The sequence below is a fragment of the Schistocerca cancellata genome, chromosome 7, assembly GCF_023864275.1.
Source record: "Schistocerca cancellata isolate TAMUIC-IGC-003103 chromosome 7, iqSchCanc2.1, whole genome shotgun sequence".
Lineage (NCBI taxonomy): Eukaryota > Metazoa > Arthropoda > Insecta > Orthoptera > Acrididae > Schistocerca > Schistocerca cancellata.
This window is the reverse complement of record NC_064632.1, coordinates 282,751,696-282,770,147: the sequence shown is the minus strand read 5'-3', so window position 1 is coordinate 282,770,147 and position 18,452 is coordinate 282,751,696. Positions and strand designations below refer to the sequence as shown.

The 18,452-nt window shown below is 43.0% G+C and overlaps 1 protein-coding gene across 1 annotated transcript in view; it reads right to left on the bottom strand.

Annotated features, from left to right (window-relative positions):
- The window catches only part of LOC126092734 (cell adhesion molecule 2-like), a 275,363-nt gene that overhangs the window by 202,388 nt on the left and 54,523 nt on the right, over nt 1–18,452 (bottom strand). Inside the window, exon 2 of the mRNA XM_049908460.1 lies at nt 9,254–9,375. Within this exon, the coding sequence (XP_049764417.1) occupies nt 9,254–9,314 (61 nt within the window). The 5' untranslated portion in view covers nt 9,315–9,375. The remainder of the gene's footprint in view (nt 1–9,253; nt 9,376–18,452) is intronic.

Genomic DNA, 18,452 nt, shown 5'->3' with positions numbered 1-18,452 from the left:
CGAGCGGTTCTAGGCGCTACAGTCTGGAACCGCGCGACCGCTACGGTCGCAGGTTCGAATGCTGCCTCGGGCATGGATGTGTCTGATGTCCTTAGGTTAGTTAGGTTTAAGTAGTTCTAAGTTCTAGGGGACTGATGACCTCAGATGTTAAGTCCCATAGTGTTCAGAGCCATAACTGAATTACGTAGAGCTACTACTGAGTGAAATATTCTGCTTTGCTTAAGCTCACCTTCACCAGTGTTTGCTAAGGCGTTTTAGCAATACTTATTCATCCCTCAGGGGGTTTAACTGCAACCGCTCTGTTTGTACCTGTATCTTGTCAGTTACATGTACTCGCTTATCATCTTAACTAGACAGAAACGTATGTATTTATTGTATACGACAAAATCAATTCTAATTATCTCTCTTCTGTCATTCTTAGCGAGTTTCCCCTGACCTGATTAAACTCGAGAAGGCAAATTAACTATTTGTTTTATCTGAGGTTACGAGTTGTATTCATCTTGCTAAAGCGAGTCTCATCATTTGTTAGTGTATATTCTGTTATTGTTTGAGTGTACTGCCTCGCGTGTAATCTACTGTATGTTTACAGCTGATTGCAAAACACGGAAGTCTTCCTTGGTGTTTGCAGCCGTGACTTCTGGGCCGCGACCTTGGCGACATCCTGCCCAACGCCCGAGGTCTAAATTAGTGCCGCAGGAGCGCTTTGCCGCGTCGTCTGTCATACCTAGCAAAAGTTGAGTAGTTGCCTTATTCCTTGGGGCTATGCTTGGGGGAGCGACTGCCGCCGGGGTTGTAGACTGTGGCGTTTAGAGGGATTACCTCATGAACCTTTGTAAATTATAATCAAGCTGTTGACCCTCCTACAGTTCATAAAATAAGAGTGTTCAAATTCTCTACTAACTGTTCTCCATAAAATCGGATGTGCTCTGTATCGATAGATGTAATTTCCCTTTACTGAACGATTCAAATTTCATTATTACTATCCATAAACTCAGTTGCTTTGAGTTTATTGAATACTGCTTCTTTTTGCTTATATTGGTAAATTTCAGTAGTTTTTTCACTTCATATGCCACAATAATTCTGATGGTTTTCATGTTGCTATTAACCTGGAATTTAATTGATCAGTATGTTTTTCTTAAATAAATGTTAACTTGGTGAGAACAACGAACTATCTGATGGGTCTCCCTTCCACATGTTGATGTTTGATCCTTTCCTATCCTGAACCTGTTACCTGGGTTTCAACTACAACTGTACCAAGTTTCAAGATTGTATTCTTAATAATATTAATTACAAGGAATCTTAAATATGCAGTTTGGAGGTCATGTTCTACTATCGGCTCCATTCTAAAGATTCTAGCCGCCAAAGCTTAAATGCAAAACTTTTTCAGTAACTAAAGCCAACTTAACTCTTTTTATAAAAAAAAATTAAGAAGACTCAAAATTGTTAAATGACAGAGATATTAATTAAAACGTCACTGACAAAGTGGCTATTTGGATACTGCTACTTGTGCCTAAGGCGGTTGATGGCAGTTGTTTCGTTTGGCGGTACCCCGCAGTCCTCTGCGCCCATGTACACGCACCAAAAAAAAGTTTTGCATCACCCCGGTTCCCAAAACTCTTGAAGATAGACGTTGACTGTGGATATTGTATCACAGACACAGTCCCTTTCACTGTTCAGAGATGTCACTAAACCCGCCCAATGATGTAAACAACCATGCATGAGCAGCGCCTATTAGACGGAGGGGGTCCGACAGCAGATCAGTTCCAGTCGTTCCACCAGGAAGGAGGTACAGGGCTCGTGTTGTCTGTAGTTCAACCATGCCTACACGGTCAATACCGCGGTTACATCGCATCCACAGTGTCACTTTGTGCCAGGAAGGGGCTCTCAACAAGGGAAGTGTCCAGGCGTCTCAGAGTGAACCAAAAGCGATGTTGTTCGGACGTGAAGGAGATACAGAGAGACAGGAACTGTCGATGACGTGCCTCGCTCAGGCCTCCCAAGGGCTACTACTGCCGTGGATGACTGCTACCTACGGACTATGCCTCGGAGGAACCCTGACAGCAACGCAACCATGTTGAATAAAGCTTTTCGTGCAGCCACAAGACGTCGTATTACGACTCAAACAGTGCGCAACTTCACTCCTGACGTCCATGGCGAGGTCCATCTTTGCAACCACAACACCATGCAGCGCGGTACAGTTGGGCCCATCACCATGCATAATGGACCGCTCAGGATGTGCATCACGTTCTCTTCACCGACGAATGTCGCATATGCCTTTAACCAGACAATCGTCGGAGACGTGTTTGGAGGAAACCTGGTCAGGCTAAACGCCTTAGACACACTGTACAGCGAGTGCAGTAAGGTGGAGGTTCCCTGCTGTTTTGGGGTGGCATTATGTGGGGTCGACATACGCCGCTGGTGGTCATTGAAGGCGCCGTAACGGCTGTACGATACATGAATGCCATCCTCCGACCGATAGTGCAACCATATCGGCAGCATATTGGTGAGACGTTCGTCTTCATGGACGACAATTCGCACCCCCATCGTGTACATCTTGTGAATGACTTCCTTCAAGATAACGACATCGCTCGACTAGAGTGGCCAGCATGTTCTCCAGACATGAACACTATCTAACATGCCTAGGATATATTTAAAAGGCCTGTTTATGAACGACGTGACCCACCAACCCACTCTGAGGGCTCTACGCCGAATCGCCGTTGAGGAATGGGACAATCAGGACCAACAGTGCGTTGATGAACTTATGGATAGTATGCAAAGACAAATACAGGCATGCATCAATGCAAGAGAACGTGCTACTTGGTATTAGAGGTACCGGTGTGTACAGCAATCTGGACCACCACCTCTGGAGGTCTTGCTGCATGTTTATGTTGATCTCTACTCCAATTTTCTGTAACAGGTTCCGGAACTCTCGGAACCGAGGTGATGCAAAACTTTTTTTGATGTGTGTATATACAAAGGTTGCTAGAGAGGCAGTGGAGGAGACACTTCGCACCGAGATACCAATCTGTCCACGTCAGTCAACACCCGCGTGCGTAATGCCCCGACTGATGTCAGAGCTGAACAGATTTAGAGGCTTTTTCGGTAAAAGTAGGAATTGAACTCGCGAGAGCTGTACACCGTCCTGGATCGTTTGGATTTCACGGAAGTGCTTGTTTGTGTGCCACCCGTAATGTTGACTAATTCGCGTGACAAGTGGCGATACTATATTCCATTCTCAAGGCGAGCATTTAACTTTGGTGATTACAAATAAATGCGATAGACCATTTTACTTGGAACCTTCTGTAAAGGTCGCCTCTGAGCAGATAATAGTGCTGTTTGCGATAGGGATATTATTATTATCAGGTATATTATTATATTTTGTGCGTATGAACTTTTACATAATATATTAATCGGTTAAAACTCAGAACTTTTATTTATAGTCGTAGTTTCTGATCCCGCTGAGTAAACAGCAAATATCAACATTTTCTTTGAGTGAGCTCAAAAAGTAAGGTGGACTTGTAGACTGGAAATTATGGTCAGTACGTTCTCCATCACTTTCTGGCTGACCGCAAAAATAGCTTTTAATCTCTTGTAAACGGCAAAGGTAGGTGTAATGCACGCTCAGACAATTTAAGTGTCTTTTCATAACGACATCTACATCTACATCTGCATGGATATTCTGCAAATCACTTTTAAGTGCCTGGCAGAGGGTTCATCGAAGCACCTTCACAAATCTCTTTTATTCCAATCTCGTATAGTGCGCTCCTTCAATCCTATCTGGTAAGGATCCCACACCGCGCAGTAGTATTCTAAAAGAGGGCGGACAAGCGAAGTGTAGGCAGTCTCCTTAGTAGATCTGTTACATTTTCTAAGTGTCCTGCCAATGAAACGCAGGCTTTGGTTAGCCTTCCCCATAACATTTTCTAAGTGTAGCTTCCGATTTAAGTTGTTCGTAATTGTAATACCTAGGTATTTAGTTGAATTTACGGCCTTTAGATTTGTCTGATTTATCGTGTAACAGAAATTTAACGAATTCCTTTCAGCACTCATGTGGATGACCTCGCACTTTTCGTTACTGAGGGTCAACTGCCAATTTTCGTACCATTCAGATATATTTTCTAAATCGTTTTACCATTTGTTTTGATTTTATGATGACTTTATTAGTCGATAAACGACAACATCATCTGCAAACAACCTAAGATGACTGCTCAGATTGTCTCCCAAATTGTTTATATAGATAAGGAATAGCAAAGGGCCCATAACACTATCTTGGGAAACGCCAGAAATCACTTTCGTTTTACTCGATGAATTTCCGTCAATTACTACGATCTGTGACCTCTCTGACAGGGATTCACAAATCCAGTCACGTAACTGAGACGATATTCCATAAGCACGCAATTTCACTACAAGCTGCTTGTGTGGTGCAGTGTCAAGAGCCTTCCGGAAATCCAGAAATACGGTATCAATCCGTTGTCAATAGCACTCAACACTTCATGCGAATAAAGAGCTAGTTGTGTTTCACAAGAATGTAGTTTTCTAAATCTATGTTGACTGTGTGTTAATAGACCGTTTTCTCCGAGGTAATTCATAGCAAAAGTATCGACCGTTTGATTATTTACCCGCCGCCCCACAAGCGCTGTATTCTTCAAACCCTTTCCGCACATGAAGATACAGTGTTGTCCTCAGTCAAGCTGCTGCTATCAAAAGAAAAAGAAATGGCGACAGTACCAGTTTCATCCAGTCTGCAGCGATACTACCGTGACATAACCAGTTGGGCGTTGCTACGATCAGTAACAGGCAATCAGCTTGCATACACCACATTACACATCAGTCGCAAAGGGCTTGCATTCTACATAGAAATCATGGGCGTTGTATGTAAAATCGCACATGTTAGTCGTTACACTCGTTCATGTTTTCACACGCCAGGACACATACAAACTGTGACCCGGCGGACTAACTCGCCCTTTCCCAATCATCAGCTGCTCAACTGATGTACTCCAATTGTTGCAAGGGAAGATGAAGGGCCGCTCCTACATCTTCATTGAGTAAACAAAATTTTGACCGTTGTTTTTCTCTGAGATTTCGTGGGTGGAACGCTAGTGATACTTGTCCAGTAGCCGTCAAAAATGAATTTGAAATCGTTAAAAAAAATATCCATTCCTCTGCGATACATTGACGCCAGTCTGAATCTATGCCACGACTTTTTTCAACACGTGCTAGGCTTTTCTTTCATGGGTTACTGCATCAAGTATGTGCCGACCACAACTTGAGTCACGCACAACTACCATTTCTTAGTTCACCTGCTACGGTCAGAAGAGCAACAGTAAATTTTGCATAAGCCAGCCGGTGTGAAGGCCAGATGCGCAGAAAGTTACTCTTTTTACGGTACTGGATGGCAACTGAATGGAAAGAGATATACAGTAGCGATCCATCTCCTCACTCTAAGGAACAGTCGACAGGCTGTAGTTCCTCTGTTGACACTGTAGAGAGATGAGTAAAAAACCGTTGACCGGGAACTACTGTTTCGGAAAAGACGTACTAGTAAGCTGACTTTCCGATAGGGTACCGTCTCAGCAGGTGGCGATCCATCTGATGCAGTGTCGCTCACGCTAGTGCTTCCTAGAGCAGCGAGACTTGGCTCTTGCCCTGACAAGCGTTCACCGCCAGAAGACATGCCATGTAGCGGCAGGTATCTCTTCTAATACGCTGTACGGGGCACGTTCTAAGCTCACTCTATAGCCGATGGAGGTTGTAATTTAACGACTTCAGGCTAAAAGACACAATCATTAAATGTTTAGGAATGAAAAATGCGTCAATTTTTCATTTTGTTTTTTTAAGCGCTACGATAACCAACTGATTATGTGAGTCATATGTAGAGTACTGTCTGTTGGCACAGAATAATATCCCATGCAGGACAAACTTCCTCACAACTGCCTCAAGGGTATCAAAATTATCTTACCCTGTTGGTGTATCCTTCAATGGGATGAAATTTAACATCTCGTCCCGAACGTTCATAGTTTCAATCCTAATAAACGTTGCTAGCTGTGATGTGTATAGGAATTCCAGCGCTTTGTTTAAGGGCAAAGAAAATGCAACGCTGCCTTTTACTTTCAGTGTCACCTGCATATCTTCTTTTATATTTTCAATTTAGCGCATAACAATCGTTCGAGAAACTTACACCAACTGCAGTTGCGCACCCAGTTCTGAACATAGTTTTTCCGCCGCTATCAACAAGAGTTTTTTTCTGAAATCGACGTTTAATAATACGACGGCTATCTTTTTCAGAGTCTGATTGGTCGCGAAATTGAAACCACAGTCAAAATCCGATAAACTTTGCGTAAATATGCTGCACAGTTTCTCTTGTATGCCCATCAATCGCTTCATGTCGCAGTTTTCATTTCTGGGTGCACACTGAGCGCATAAAGACGTCTAGAACAATAGTATCTGCCACCAAGTGTGAAATGTGTGCTGTCATTCGATTTCTTCATGCTGAGGGGCTCCACCCGATTTCATGCAGCCCACATAACCCAAGTGTCATGCACGCCAGAAAAGTGCGGCAGTGCTGCACGGAGTTTGAAGCAGGACGTACAGACTTTCCACATGCAGGCAGTCACAGAAGGCAACGAGTATCAACCAACCAATGATCTTGTTCGGCGCATGGATCAATCGATTCGAGAAAATCGTCTGTAAAGGGCAGTTAGGAAAAAGCGAACAGCAATTTTCCCATCAAGCATTGTCCTTCTTCTAGACACACACTCAGCTTCTTCAACAAAGACGCTCCTGGAGTGTTTTCGATGGGGAGTGTTTGATTATTCGTCATACAGACTGAACCTGGCTCCCTCTGGTTTTCATCTTGTAGTGATCCATGCCATTGCTGGGAGCGCATGTATAACGTACGTCAAATATCGAGCTCAGACTAAAGATGTGCGTGATCGAAGTTAGTTGGTAAACATCGGGCCACGTACTGCGGCTAACTGTTACTCAACTGATGCGGAGTCTATCAGTGAGGAGTCCATTTGCTGGAGAACATTTTTATTCTCAATGGACGAAGGAGTAATGAAAGAGCTCTGGTGCCATGAAAGATCTCCGGCACCAACGAACACGAATAAGATGTATATAAACGATTATTGTTATATACTATTCACAGAACGTTAACGAGAAGTCCTTAAGACTGTAATGTTAGTTGATTTCCACGTAACATTTTGTGAAAGTCTGTGATAATGTACAGAGTTCATTTGAACCAATATACACTTTATTTAAGTAGAGAAGCAGTGTTTTGTTTTATAGCCACTTCACTTACGCAAATCTGCACGGAAGAAAGAAGTTCGATGCCGAGGAAGAACATGACACACCGTAGCTTGACCCTGAAGTAAATTAAGAGTTGCAAGGCTGAATATCTACACCAACCTAATAAGGGAATGTAAAGGCGGCGGTGTCAGTGTACCTGCATGTAATGATAGGTGGAGAACAGACGTGGCTCAAGCAGTCAAATATCGCCACAGTAGCTATCTATAACAGTCGTCAGTCATTAATAAGCACTCGACGTTTTGCTCACGTGACCTGCTGACTAAGAGGACAGGCTTTGGATCCGACAATAAGCTACAAAGTTTCGTAAATAATTGGTGGAAAACACAGGCGGTTGCCTTCTCTGTCGAGGTATTAGAAAGTTGGTACCATGTTATAATAAATGTCTGTCGGAGTGGCGACTATGTGGAGAGGTAGCTGGAAGATGCAGCTAAATGTTGCAAATAAACCACTTTTGATTTTTGATGTGGCTTCCATTTCGCGATCGATCGGGCCTTGGGAAAAAATTGGCCCCGTATGCTATGCATCCTGATATTGTTTCAATATGTGTATTGGATTAAGTAAAAGTCATATTATTTTGTGCAATCTTCGTCCATTATGGATAGAAACGGATGGTGTTTGTCACAGAAGTATAATAAAACACTTCACCGAAATTGTCAGAAAACTAGATGCTTCCTCCCAAACTGCTACTTTGTCTTCTACTCCTGTGGAAGCGGTGAATTAAATGACTCGCAGTGCAACAAATATATGACTTCACTCAAGAACTATTAAGTGAGGCGCATATAAAAGAAAAAGAGGACTGTCAAAACAATCTAACCGTCGCATTAATATTTGGAATTTCGCAGAAATTAAGTTTACCGTACTGCTACAGTACTAACACAACATGTCATTCAGTTGATAAAATCAATTCTTTATTTCACCTATAAATGTCGACTTCACTTCACATACTGCATAATGACAGAAACTGGGCTTTTAGCCCTCCATCACGTCTCATATGTTGGCTTCAAACCTTGACACAGTAAAGACAGCGGCGTGCACACTCTATATGTATCAGTGCTCTGCAACCGGGTTTACCTAGGAGCAGGGACCTCTACGGTCGCAGGTTCGAATCCTGCCTCGGGCATGGATGTTTGTGATGTCCTTAGGTTAGTTAGGTTTAACTAGTTCTAAGTTCTAGGGGACTAATGACCTCAGAAGTTGAGTCCCATAGTGCTCAGAGCCATTTGAACCATTTTGAACCTAGGAGCAGGAAGTTTGGGGCGCGTAAACAGAATAGGACATTAGCGCCGCACGTGACATAAACCTTAAATACGTTGCGCGTTTGTGTTTTTACAGAAAATCAAGTTGCAAGAGCAGTAACTGTTCTGTCTGCACGTGCTGTGTGGGAAGTATGTTCGAACAAAGTGTTGACGTACTGTGTACCGTTGATGGATGCCATGAGAGAAAATGAAACTCCTGGGTTTGATGATAGCTAAACATGTAATGAATAAGAGGAAACACATAATGAAGAAGAAGATTTATTTTCCAGACTTATTCGAAATGCAGAAGAACAGTCAGCTTTATCTTATCTTTTTTTTACTGCGTCAGTTAACACTTCATCTTCCTCGGGACTGAAACGCAATCGTAGCTTTTTAGTACACGTCGTAGTAATACTGCACGCGAACTTTACCTGACTTGCAGCAATTGCTTCACTAGTACGCAGCGTACAGTACGTTATTCTCTACAGAACCAGTTGTACTATCATGCCTGAAGTAAAGCGGCGGCGAACTACGCATTGTGCTCTACCGAAAATTACATTCACTGTTTTGCCACTATACAGCGGACGTCGCACTTCGACACGCGCTTTACGTACTACTCGGCGCAAAATTCCTGCTCTTAGGAAACTCCGGGTTTAACTTCTAGGCGTTGTCAGTGTACTAATTTGACGTACGTAATGTATGTAGCCTACCTCCAAGGGAGAGCGCGGCAGACACCAGCAGCTGCAGCAGAAGGTTCGCCGCTAAGCCCATAGCGGCGACGGTCTTCAGGCCGCCATCTAGAGTCGCACACTGGGGACTCCTCGGGCAACACCTGCGGGAAATGTACCTCAAACTATTTGGCCTGGTAACGAAATTTGAAAATTACTGTGCGGTTTTTAACATACAGCAAAACATACATGCAAACACCAAAACATACATGCAAACACACACATACACACACACGTATATATCTCCGGCCGCTGTGGCCGAATGGTTCTAGGCGCTTAGTATGGAACCACGCGACCGCTACCGTCCCAGGTTCGAGTCCTGCCTCGGGCATGGTTGTGTGTGATGTCCTTAGGTTAGTTAGGCTTAATTAGTTCTAAGTTCTAGGGGACTGATGACCTCAGATGTTAAGTCCCATACTGCTCAGAGCCATTTGAACCATTTTATATACATAGGAAGAGAGAGGGGGAGGGGGTCGAAGAAAAATTCGTAGATGTTAAAACTGGCAATTTGGCAACACTGTAATCACAGGCATGGTAACTAAATCTGTCAGCACACACAGCAGTGCTGTGCAGTTGGTGCAGTGGATTGCGTTTTGAGTTAGCACGCAGGACGTCGAGGGTTCGGTCTTGGTCAAGGCTTATTTGTTTTCATTTGCTAAAAGTTGTCTGCGTGGTACGGTGTCTGGCGTCTTAATGATCATGTAGTGATTACACTGGATCTTCTGCAAAAAATTTGCAGTTATGTACTACGAACACAGAAATGGAAAAACAATCGTTTTCATTGGTCAGCTTTTAAAGAAGCTTTTTGCGCGTCTTGGACTCGATTTGTTTCGCGCCACTGCATCTACTAGATTTAAAACCTGTTTTCTGTGTACCCTCACCCAGCGGTCTCAGTGAAATTATTTGCAAGGCATGTTGCTAGCCCTACTGGTGACGCAAGGCCCTAACGAAATCTAATGGACCTGAACGTGACAATAATATTAGTTGGTATTAGTCGATGGGACCACTTGGGGAGGGTACACACAAGAAAGGTTTGGAATCTACTAGATGCAGTGGTGCGACATAATACGCGTTTACGAGGTGCGAAAGGTTTCTTTAAAAGCTGACCGATGAAAACGAACTGTCGACCTCCTGTATACTAACCCAAAACACTACCCAGTGCACCAACTGCGGAGCAATGAATGTGGTATTCTGACAGAGGTAATTACCGTACATTTGATTACAGTGTTGCCAGACTGCCAATCTTTACCATCGATCTGAGGTCCGAAATTTGCGCGGGACGGAATTTGGTGACACACGTTAGCCCGAACCATTGGTCGGGGACTAGCCACACTCGGGTATTACCGTCCCATGCGTAAGGGCCAGTTAACATGACGACTGGTGACCAGTATGGAAAGCACTGACTGCTAATGAATGAAGACACACTGCGTTCATCGATTAATCGCAGTTCTGCACTGCACCGAATGACCATCGTCGGCAGGTGTTGTGGTGACCTGGGGAGGGACCCCATTCTTCAGTTGTTATGGAGAGGCACAGCGATGTTTTACTCCTGGTACCATGGTGTCGAGATCCATCGGTTACGACCAGGTCACACCTGGTAGCGATTCAGGGAACTCAGGCAGCACAACGGTATGTCACGGACATCCTGTTGACTAGTGTGTTACCTCTCACACGACAGTATTGTCAAGTCATTTTTCAACATAACATTGCTCGTCCACACATATCGCATGTTTCTACGAACTGTCTGCGTGATGCTGAGCTACTCCTCTGATCAGTAACACCCTCAGATCTCTCACCGATAGATCGTGTGTGGGAACAACTCGGACATCAATTCCGCGCCAGGACCAGTTGTCAGTTTATCAGGAATGGTCTTCAACGTCATACTGGTAAGTCGGTTACTTGTAAATTTGACTCGATTTTTTAATCACAGCAATAATATCACATACCCTCACAACCCGTGAAGTTTCATTTACTTTCCGCCTTCCCTTCTGGGTGTTTCAAATGTTAAAATGCCGCCGCGACTATCACGTGTTGTGGTCTTCCATCACACACTATCGCCTCCGCTCGTATGACGATCCCCTCCAGTGCCTTACACTCGGGGCAACCAACTACAGGTGCCTCATGTCTGCACTAATCCTCTGGTGGGTATTACTTGTTGACGACTTTCCCTCTTCATTGGGTTAGATTCTGTGACTGAGACCGCTGGGGACCTCTCCGTGTACTAATTTATGTGACACACTAACCATCTGTAGATGCTGCCTTAACGCAGAGAAACCGATCGTGAATAAATCATCACATAACAGCTGTTTACTGTTTGATTGAAGTTCATATCATCATGAATGTTAAATGGAATGAATGGTTTAATAAGCACTCAAGAAAGGCGAAAGTGATGAGGAGTAGCAGACGTGAAATTAATGATAAACTTGTCAAAATTGTGGACCAGGAAGTACATGGAGGAATTTTACTGTCTTTGAAGCAAAATAGTATTTGATGGTCAACCAACGAGGACTCAAAAACCAGCACAAGTAATGAGGGCAGTCTACATCTACATCTACATTTATACTCCGCAAGCCACCCAACGGTGTGTGGCGGAGGGCACTTTACGTGCCACTGTCATTATCTCCCTTTCCTGTTCCAGTCGCGTATGGTTCGCGGGAAGAACGACTGTCTGAAAGCCTCTGTGCGCGCTCTAATCTCTCTAATTTTACACTCGTGATCTCCTCGGGAGGTATAAGTAGGGGGAAGCAATATATTCGATACCTCATCCAGAAACGCACCCTCTCGAAACCTGGCGAGCAAGCTACACCGCGATGCAGAGCGCCTCTCTTGCAGAGTCTGCCACTTGAGTTTGTTAAACATCTCCGTAACGCTATCACGGTTACCAAATAACCCTGTGACGAAACGCGCCGCTCTTCTTTGGATCTTCTCTATCTCCTCCGTCAACCCGATCTGGTACGGATCCCACACTGATGAGCAATACTCAAGTATAGGTCGAACGAGTGTTTTGTAAGCCACCTCCTTTGTTGATGGACTACATTTTCTAAGGACTCTCCCAATGAATCTCAACCTGGTACCCGCCTTACCAACAATTAATTTTATATGATCATTCCACTTCAAATCGTTCCGCACGCATACTCCCAGATATTTTACAGAAGTAACTGCTACCAGTGTTTGTTCCGCTATCATATAATCATACAATAAAGGATCCTTCTTTCTATGTATTCGCAATACATTACATTTGTCTATGTTAAGGGTCAGTTGCCACTCCCTGCACCAAGTGCCTATCCGCTGCAGATCTTCCTGCATTTCGCTACGATTTTCTAATGCTGCAACTTCTCTGTATACTACAGCATCATCCGCGAAAAGCCGCATGGAACTTCCGACACTATCTACTAGGTCATTTATATATATTGTGAAAAGCAATGGTCCCATAACACTCCCCTGTGGCACGCCAGAGGTTACTTTAACGTCTGTAGATGTCTCTCCATTGAGAACAACATGCTGTGTTCTGTTTGCTAAAAACTCTTCAATCCAGCCACACAGCTGGTCTGATATTCCGTAGGCTCTTACTTTGTTTATCAGACGACAGTGCGGAACTGTATCGAACGCCTTCCGGAAGTCAAGGAAAATGGCATCTACCTGGGAGCCTGTATCTAATATTTTCTGGGTTTCATGAACAAATAATGCGAGTTGGGTTTCACACGATCGCTGTTTCCGGAATCCATGTTGATTCCTACATAGTAGATTCTGAGTTTCCAAAAACGACATGATACTCGAGCAAAAGACATGTACTAAAATTCTACAACAGATCGACGTCAGAGAGATAGGTCTATAGTTTTGCGCATCTGCTCGACGACCCTTCTTGAAGACTGGGACTACCTGTGCTCTTTTCCAATCATTTGGAACCTTCTGTTCCTCTAGAGACTTGCGGTACACGGCTGTTAGAAGGGGGGCAAGTTCTTTCGCGTACTCTGTGTAGAATCGAATTGGTATCCCGTCAGGTCCAGTGGACTTTCCTCTGTTGAGTGATTCCAGTTGCTTTTCTATTCCTTGGACACTTATTTCAATGTCAGCCATTTTTTCGTTGGTGCGAGGATTTAGAGAAGGAACTGCAGTGCGGTCTTCCTCTGTGAAACAGCTTTGGAAAAAGGTGTTTAGTATTTCAGCTTTACGCTTGTCATCCTCTGTTTCAATGCCATCATCATCCCAGAGTGTCTGGACATGATGTTTCGAACCACTTACTGATTTAACGTAAGACCAGAACTTCCTAGGATTTTCTGTCAAGTCGGTACCTAGTATTTTACTTTCGAATTCACTGAACGCTTCACGCATAGCCCTCCTTACGCTAACTTTGACATCGTTTAGCTTCTGTTTGTCTGAGAGGTTTTGGCTGCGTTTAAACTTGGAGTGAAGCTCTCTTTGCTTTCGCAGTAGTTTCCTAACTTTGTTGTTGTACCACGGTGGGTTTTTCCCGTCCCTCACAGTTTTGCTCGGCACGTACCTGTCTAAAACGCATTTTACGATTGCCTTGAACTTTTTCCATAAACACTCAACATTGTCAGTGTCGGAACAGAAATTTTCGTTTTGATCTGTTAGGTAGTCTGAAATCTGCCTTCTATTACTCTTGCTAAACAGATAAACCTTCCTCCCTTTTTTTATATTCCTATTAACTTCCATATTCAGGGATGCTGCAACGGCCTTATGATCACTGATTCCCTGTTCTGCACTTACAGAGTCGAAAAGTTCGGGTCTGTTTGTTATCAGTAGGTCCAAGATGTTATCTCCACGAGTCGGTTCTCTGTTTAATTGCTCGAGGTAATTTTCGGATAGTGCACTCAGTATAATGTCAATCGATGCTCTGTCCCTACCACCCGTCCTAAACATCTGAGTGTCCCAGTCTATATCTGGTAAATTGAAATCTCCACCTAAGACCATAACATGCTGAGAAAATTTATGTGAAATGTATTCCAAATTTTCTCTCAGTTGTTCTGCCACTAATGCTGCTGAGTCGGGGGGTCGGTAAAAGGAGCCAATTATTAACCTTGCTCGGTTGTTGAGTGTAACCTCCACCCATAATAATTCACAGGAACTATCCACTTCTACTTCACTACAGGATAAACTACTACTAACAGCGACGAACACTCCGCCGCCGGTTGCATGCAATCTATCCTTTCTAAACACCGTCTGTGCCTTTGTAAAAATTTCGGCAGAATTTATCTCTGGCTTCAGCCAGCTTTCTGTACCTATAACGATTTCAGCTTCGGTGCTTTCTATCAGCGCTTGAAGTTCCGGTACTTTACCAACGCAGCTTCGACAGTTTACAATTACAATACCGATTGCTGCTTGGTCCCCGCATGTCCTGACTTTGCCCCGCACCCGTTGAGGCTGTTGCCCTTTCTGCACTTGCCCGAGGCCATCTAACCTAAAAAACCGCCCAGCCCACGCCACACAACCCCTGCTACCCGTGTAGCCGCTTGTTGCATGTAGTGGACTCCTGACCTATCCAGCGGAACCCGAAACCCCAGTCCCGAGTCCTGAAACAAGTCAACTAGTATCACATAATAGCCTTAATTTAAAAAAGAAAGATGTGAAAATGCTCTTTTGGAGCACAGCAGAGTATGGAAATGAATCATAGACTATGTCAAAAACAGATAAAGCCAATCGAAGTGTTTGGAATGGGGTGATTTAGCATTATGTTGAAAACAGAGCAGACTCGCAAAATAAGAAATCAGTATCTCCGCAGAATCGTCGAAAGACGTACATGTGAAAAGTATTGACAACCTGGAAGAAGAGGATGATAGGACTTACGTTAAGACATTAGGGAATAACTTTTACAGTACTAGAGAGAACTGTAGAGTGCAAAAACTACAGGGAAAGACAAAGACTGGAACATGTCCAACAAATAACTGAGGACGTAGGGTACAAGAGTTGAAGAGATTGACGCAGAAGAGAAATTCGTGTCCGGCGAAATCAAAGCAATCACATGACTGGTGAAAGAAGCTGTAGCAAAAGGACAGTAAAACCGGATTATTTATTGCTTGAACTATTTTTATATACTCCGGGAAAATCCAAGGCACTAACGTCTTAATCAGCATCCCAAAAAACATAAATGAGCAAATTATTAGAACTCCAAATATTTCCAGATGTGATCACCATTTGCCTTGACTATAAATCTGGTGGACATTTTTCGGTGGGATTTTCAACACAAGGTAGTTACACCTAAGAACTTAAGGATTTTTCTCATTAAAGAAGGCGGGTCTCGTTGAACTCATAGTTGTCTATGACGAGATACGTTGAAAAATTACAATTCTCACTCTGTCTGAGTATTTTTCCCACGTAACCCGAGAATCTGTATTTCGATGGAAATTTCAGCTTCGTATAATATAGCTATTGTGAATATGTTTTAATTTATATTTATTAGTATCAGATCAATAGTAACCTAGATTCATTGGCAGACTCTTTCCTGAATCATATGACCATCTTACGGTGCACAACCCACTTTAAAAACTGACTGTGTGCCCTGTAAAAATCCAGTATTAGGCTCAATATTCAGCAGCATAATTTTATTGCTTTCCCAAAGACGGTTAATGATGCCTTCAACGACATTCTGGCAACATTTTCTGAAAGTGATCGAGCTGTGCAGATAGATTTTGTACTGTTTTAACTTACTTACCGTTATCATTTGCGTCGCCAATCAATTACACAGTTTTCTCTACCATTTTGCTATCAGAATCTCTCGTTTCATCCTGGATACCTTCCTGCGAATCTCCATCTGAAGTAGTATGTTGTTCCGAGAGGAGTATGAATTTACCTCAGAGTAGCATTTGCAACCTACGTCCTCAATCACTTGCTTGATGTATTCCAATCTCTGTCTTCCTCTACAGTTTTTACCCTCTCCAGCTCCCTCCAGTACCTTGGAAGTTATTCCCTGATCTAAATACGCATCACGGGTTTGCGACCGGATCGTATTGTGTAACTCGCACAATATTTCATCGATGCAACTGCTCGACATCGTCAGGTGGTGGTAGCTGCTGCTGTCACTGCTGCAATGCGCGACTGATGTTTCAGCAGATGTTCTATAATTCTCTCCCTTCTTCTTGTTAGTGCTCTGTGGAGAACGTCCTCATTCCTTACATAATCAGTCGACCTAATTTTCAACATTCTTTTGTAGCAACACATCTCAAATGCTTCAATTCTCTTATGTTCAGGTTTTCCCGTAGTCCATATTTCACTACCGTACACTGCTGTGCTCCAAATGTTGATTCTCAGAAATTTCTTCCTCAGACTAAGACCTATGTTTGATATTAGTAGACTTCTCATGGCTAAGAAAGCTCTTTTTCCTGTGCTATTCTGCTTTGTATACCTTCCTTGCTCTGTCCATCATGGGTCAATTTGCTGCCTAGATAGCAAAATTCCTTCATTGCTTCGTGATCACCAACTTTAATGTTAAGTTTCTCGCTGTTCTCGTCTCTGCTGCTTCTCATTACTGTCATCTTTCTTCGATTTACTGTCAATCCATAATCTGCACTCGTTACACTGTTCATTTTATTCAACAGATCATGCAATTTTTCTTCATTTTCACTGAGGTTAACAATGACATCAGCAAATCTTATTACTGATATCGTTTCACCTTGAATCTGAGTCCCACGCTTGAAACTTTCATTTATTTCCATCATTGCTTCTCCGATGTATAGATTAAACAAAGATCGAAAGACTACATTCCTGTCTTACACCATTATCTGAACCCCTCGTTCTTTGTCTTCCAGTGTTATCGCCCCCTCTTGGTTCTTGTGCACAGTGGATGTTACGCGTCCTTCTCTGTAGCTTACCCCCTATTTTTCACAGGATTTTAACATCTTGTACCATTTTACATTGTCGAAAGCTTTTTGCAGGTCGACAAATCCTATGAACGCGTCTTGATTTTTCTTCAGTCTTGCTTCTATTACCGAAGGCAAAAACTGCCTCTCTATTACCTTTACCTTTCCTAAAGCCAAAGTGATTGTCATCTGACAGACCCTCAGTTTTCTTTTCTTCTGTATATTATCTCTGTCAGCAACTTGGGCGCATGAGCTCTTAAGTTGACTGTACTGTAATTCTCGCACTTGTCGGCTCTTGTTATCTTCGGAATTGTGTGGAAGATGTTTTCCAGAAATTCTGATGGTATATTGTAAGTCTCACAAATGGAATAGTCGTTTTGTTGACACTTCCCCCAATGATTTTAGAAATTCCAATGGAATATTATCTATCTCTTCAGCATTATTTGCTTTTAAGTCTTACATAGCTCTTTTCACTTCTGATTCTAATACTGTATCCCCTATCTCTTCCCTGTCGACTCTCTCCTTTGCATGTAACAATGATAATCCCGCTGTACTCATGTTACCACCCTCGCTTTTCATTTCACGGAAAGGTGTATTGACATATTTTTTTGTGTTGTAAGTCAGTCCTTTCTAGAATCATTTCTTCACATTTTTCATGCAGCTATATCGTCTGAGCTTCCCTGCACTTCCTATGTACATCATTCCGTTTATAAAAGCACTCCATTATTATTGATCGGTCGAAACTGACTGTAAGACGTTCCCTAACGAAGGTTTTAACGTTCTTAATTGGCTGTTCCAGTTAATATTGGTTTATTTTGATGAAGCCACAAGCAAAAGTAGTATCTGGTGTACCTCAAGGTAATATAATAGGGTTATTGTTGTTTACGCTACGTTATACAGTACATAAACGACCTCGAGGATCTTTGAGGATATTCGCAGACGTCGTATTTCAGTTCTAGCGAAATGACACCATAAGAAACGTGTTACGAAATACGAAGATTCTTAAAGGTGATCCCTGTCTTGCGGCAAGATCGGCATGTGACACTTAGTATAAGTAAATGTAACTAATACCCGCAAGTATCCCGTACCGTAATGCTCTATGACCGCCACCAATCACCAAACTAGCAACAACCTTCACGTATGTATCTCTATCCGAAGATTTAATCTGGCCGTGGAGAAAGCATATGCTAGACTCAAATTTGTTGGAAGCTACTAAGGAAATCCATGCACAAAAGAGTTCTCATATAAACCGAAGTACAACCAATTCTTCCGTATTTTTCAATGTTCTGGGACTCTTATCAAGTTAGTTAACGGAATCCTTCGCCACACACACAGTATAATGAGTTGTTGAGTGTAGGAGTGGA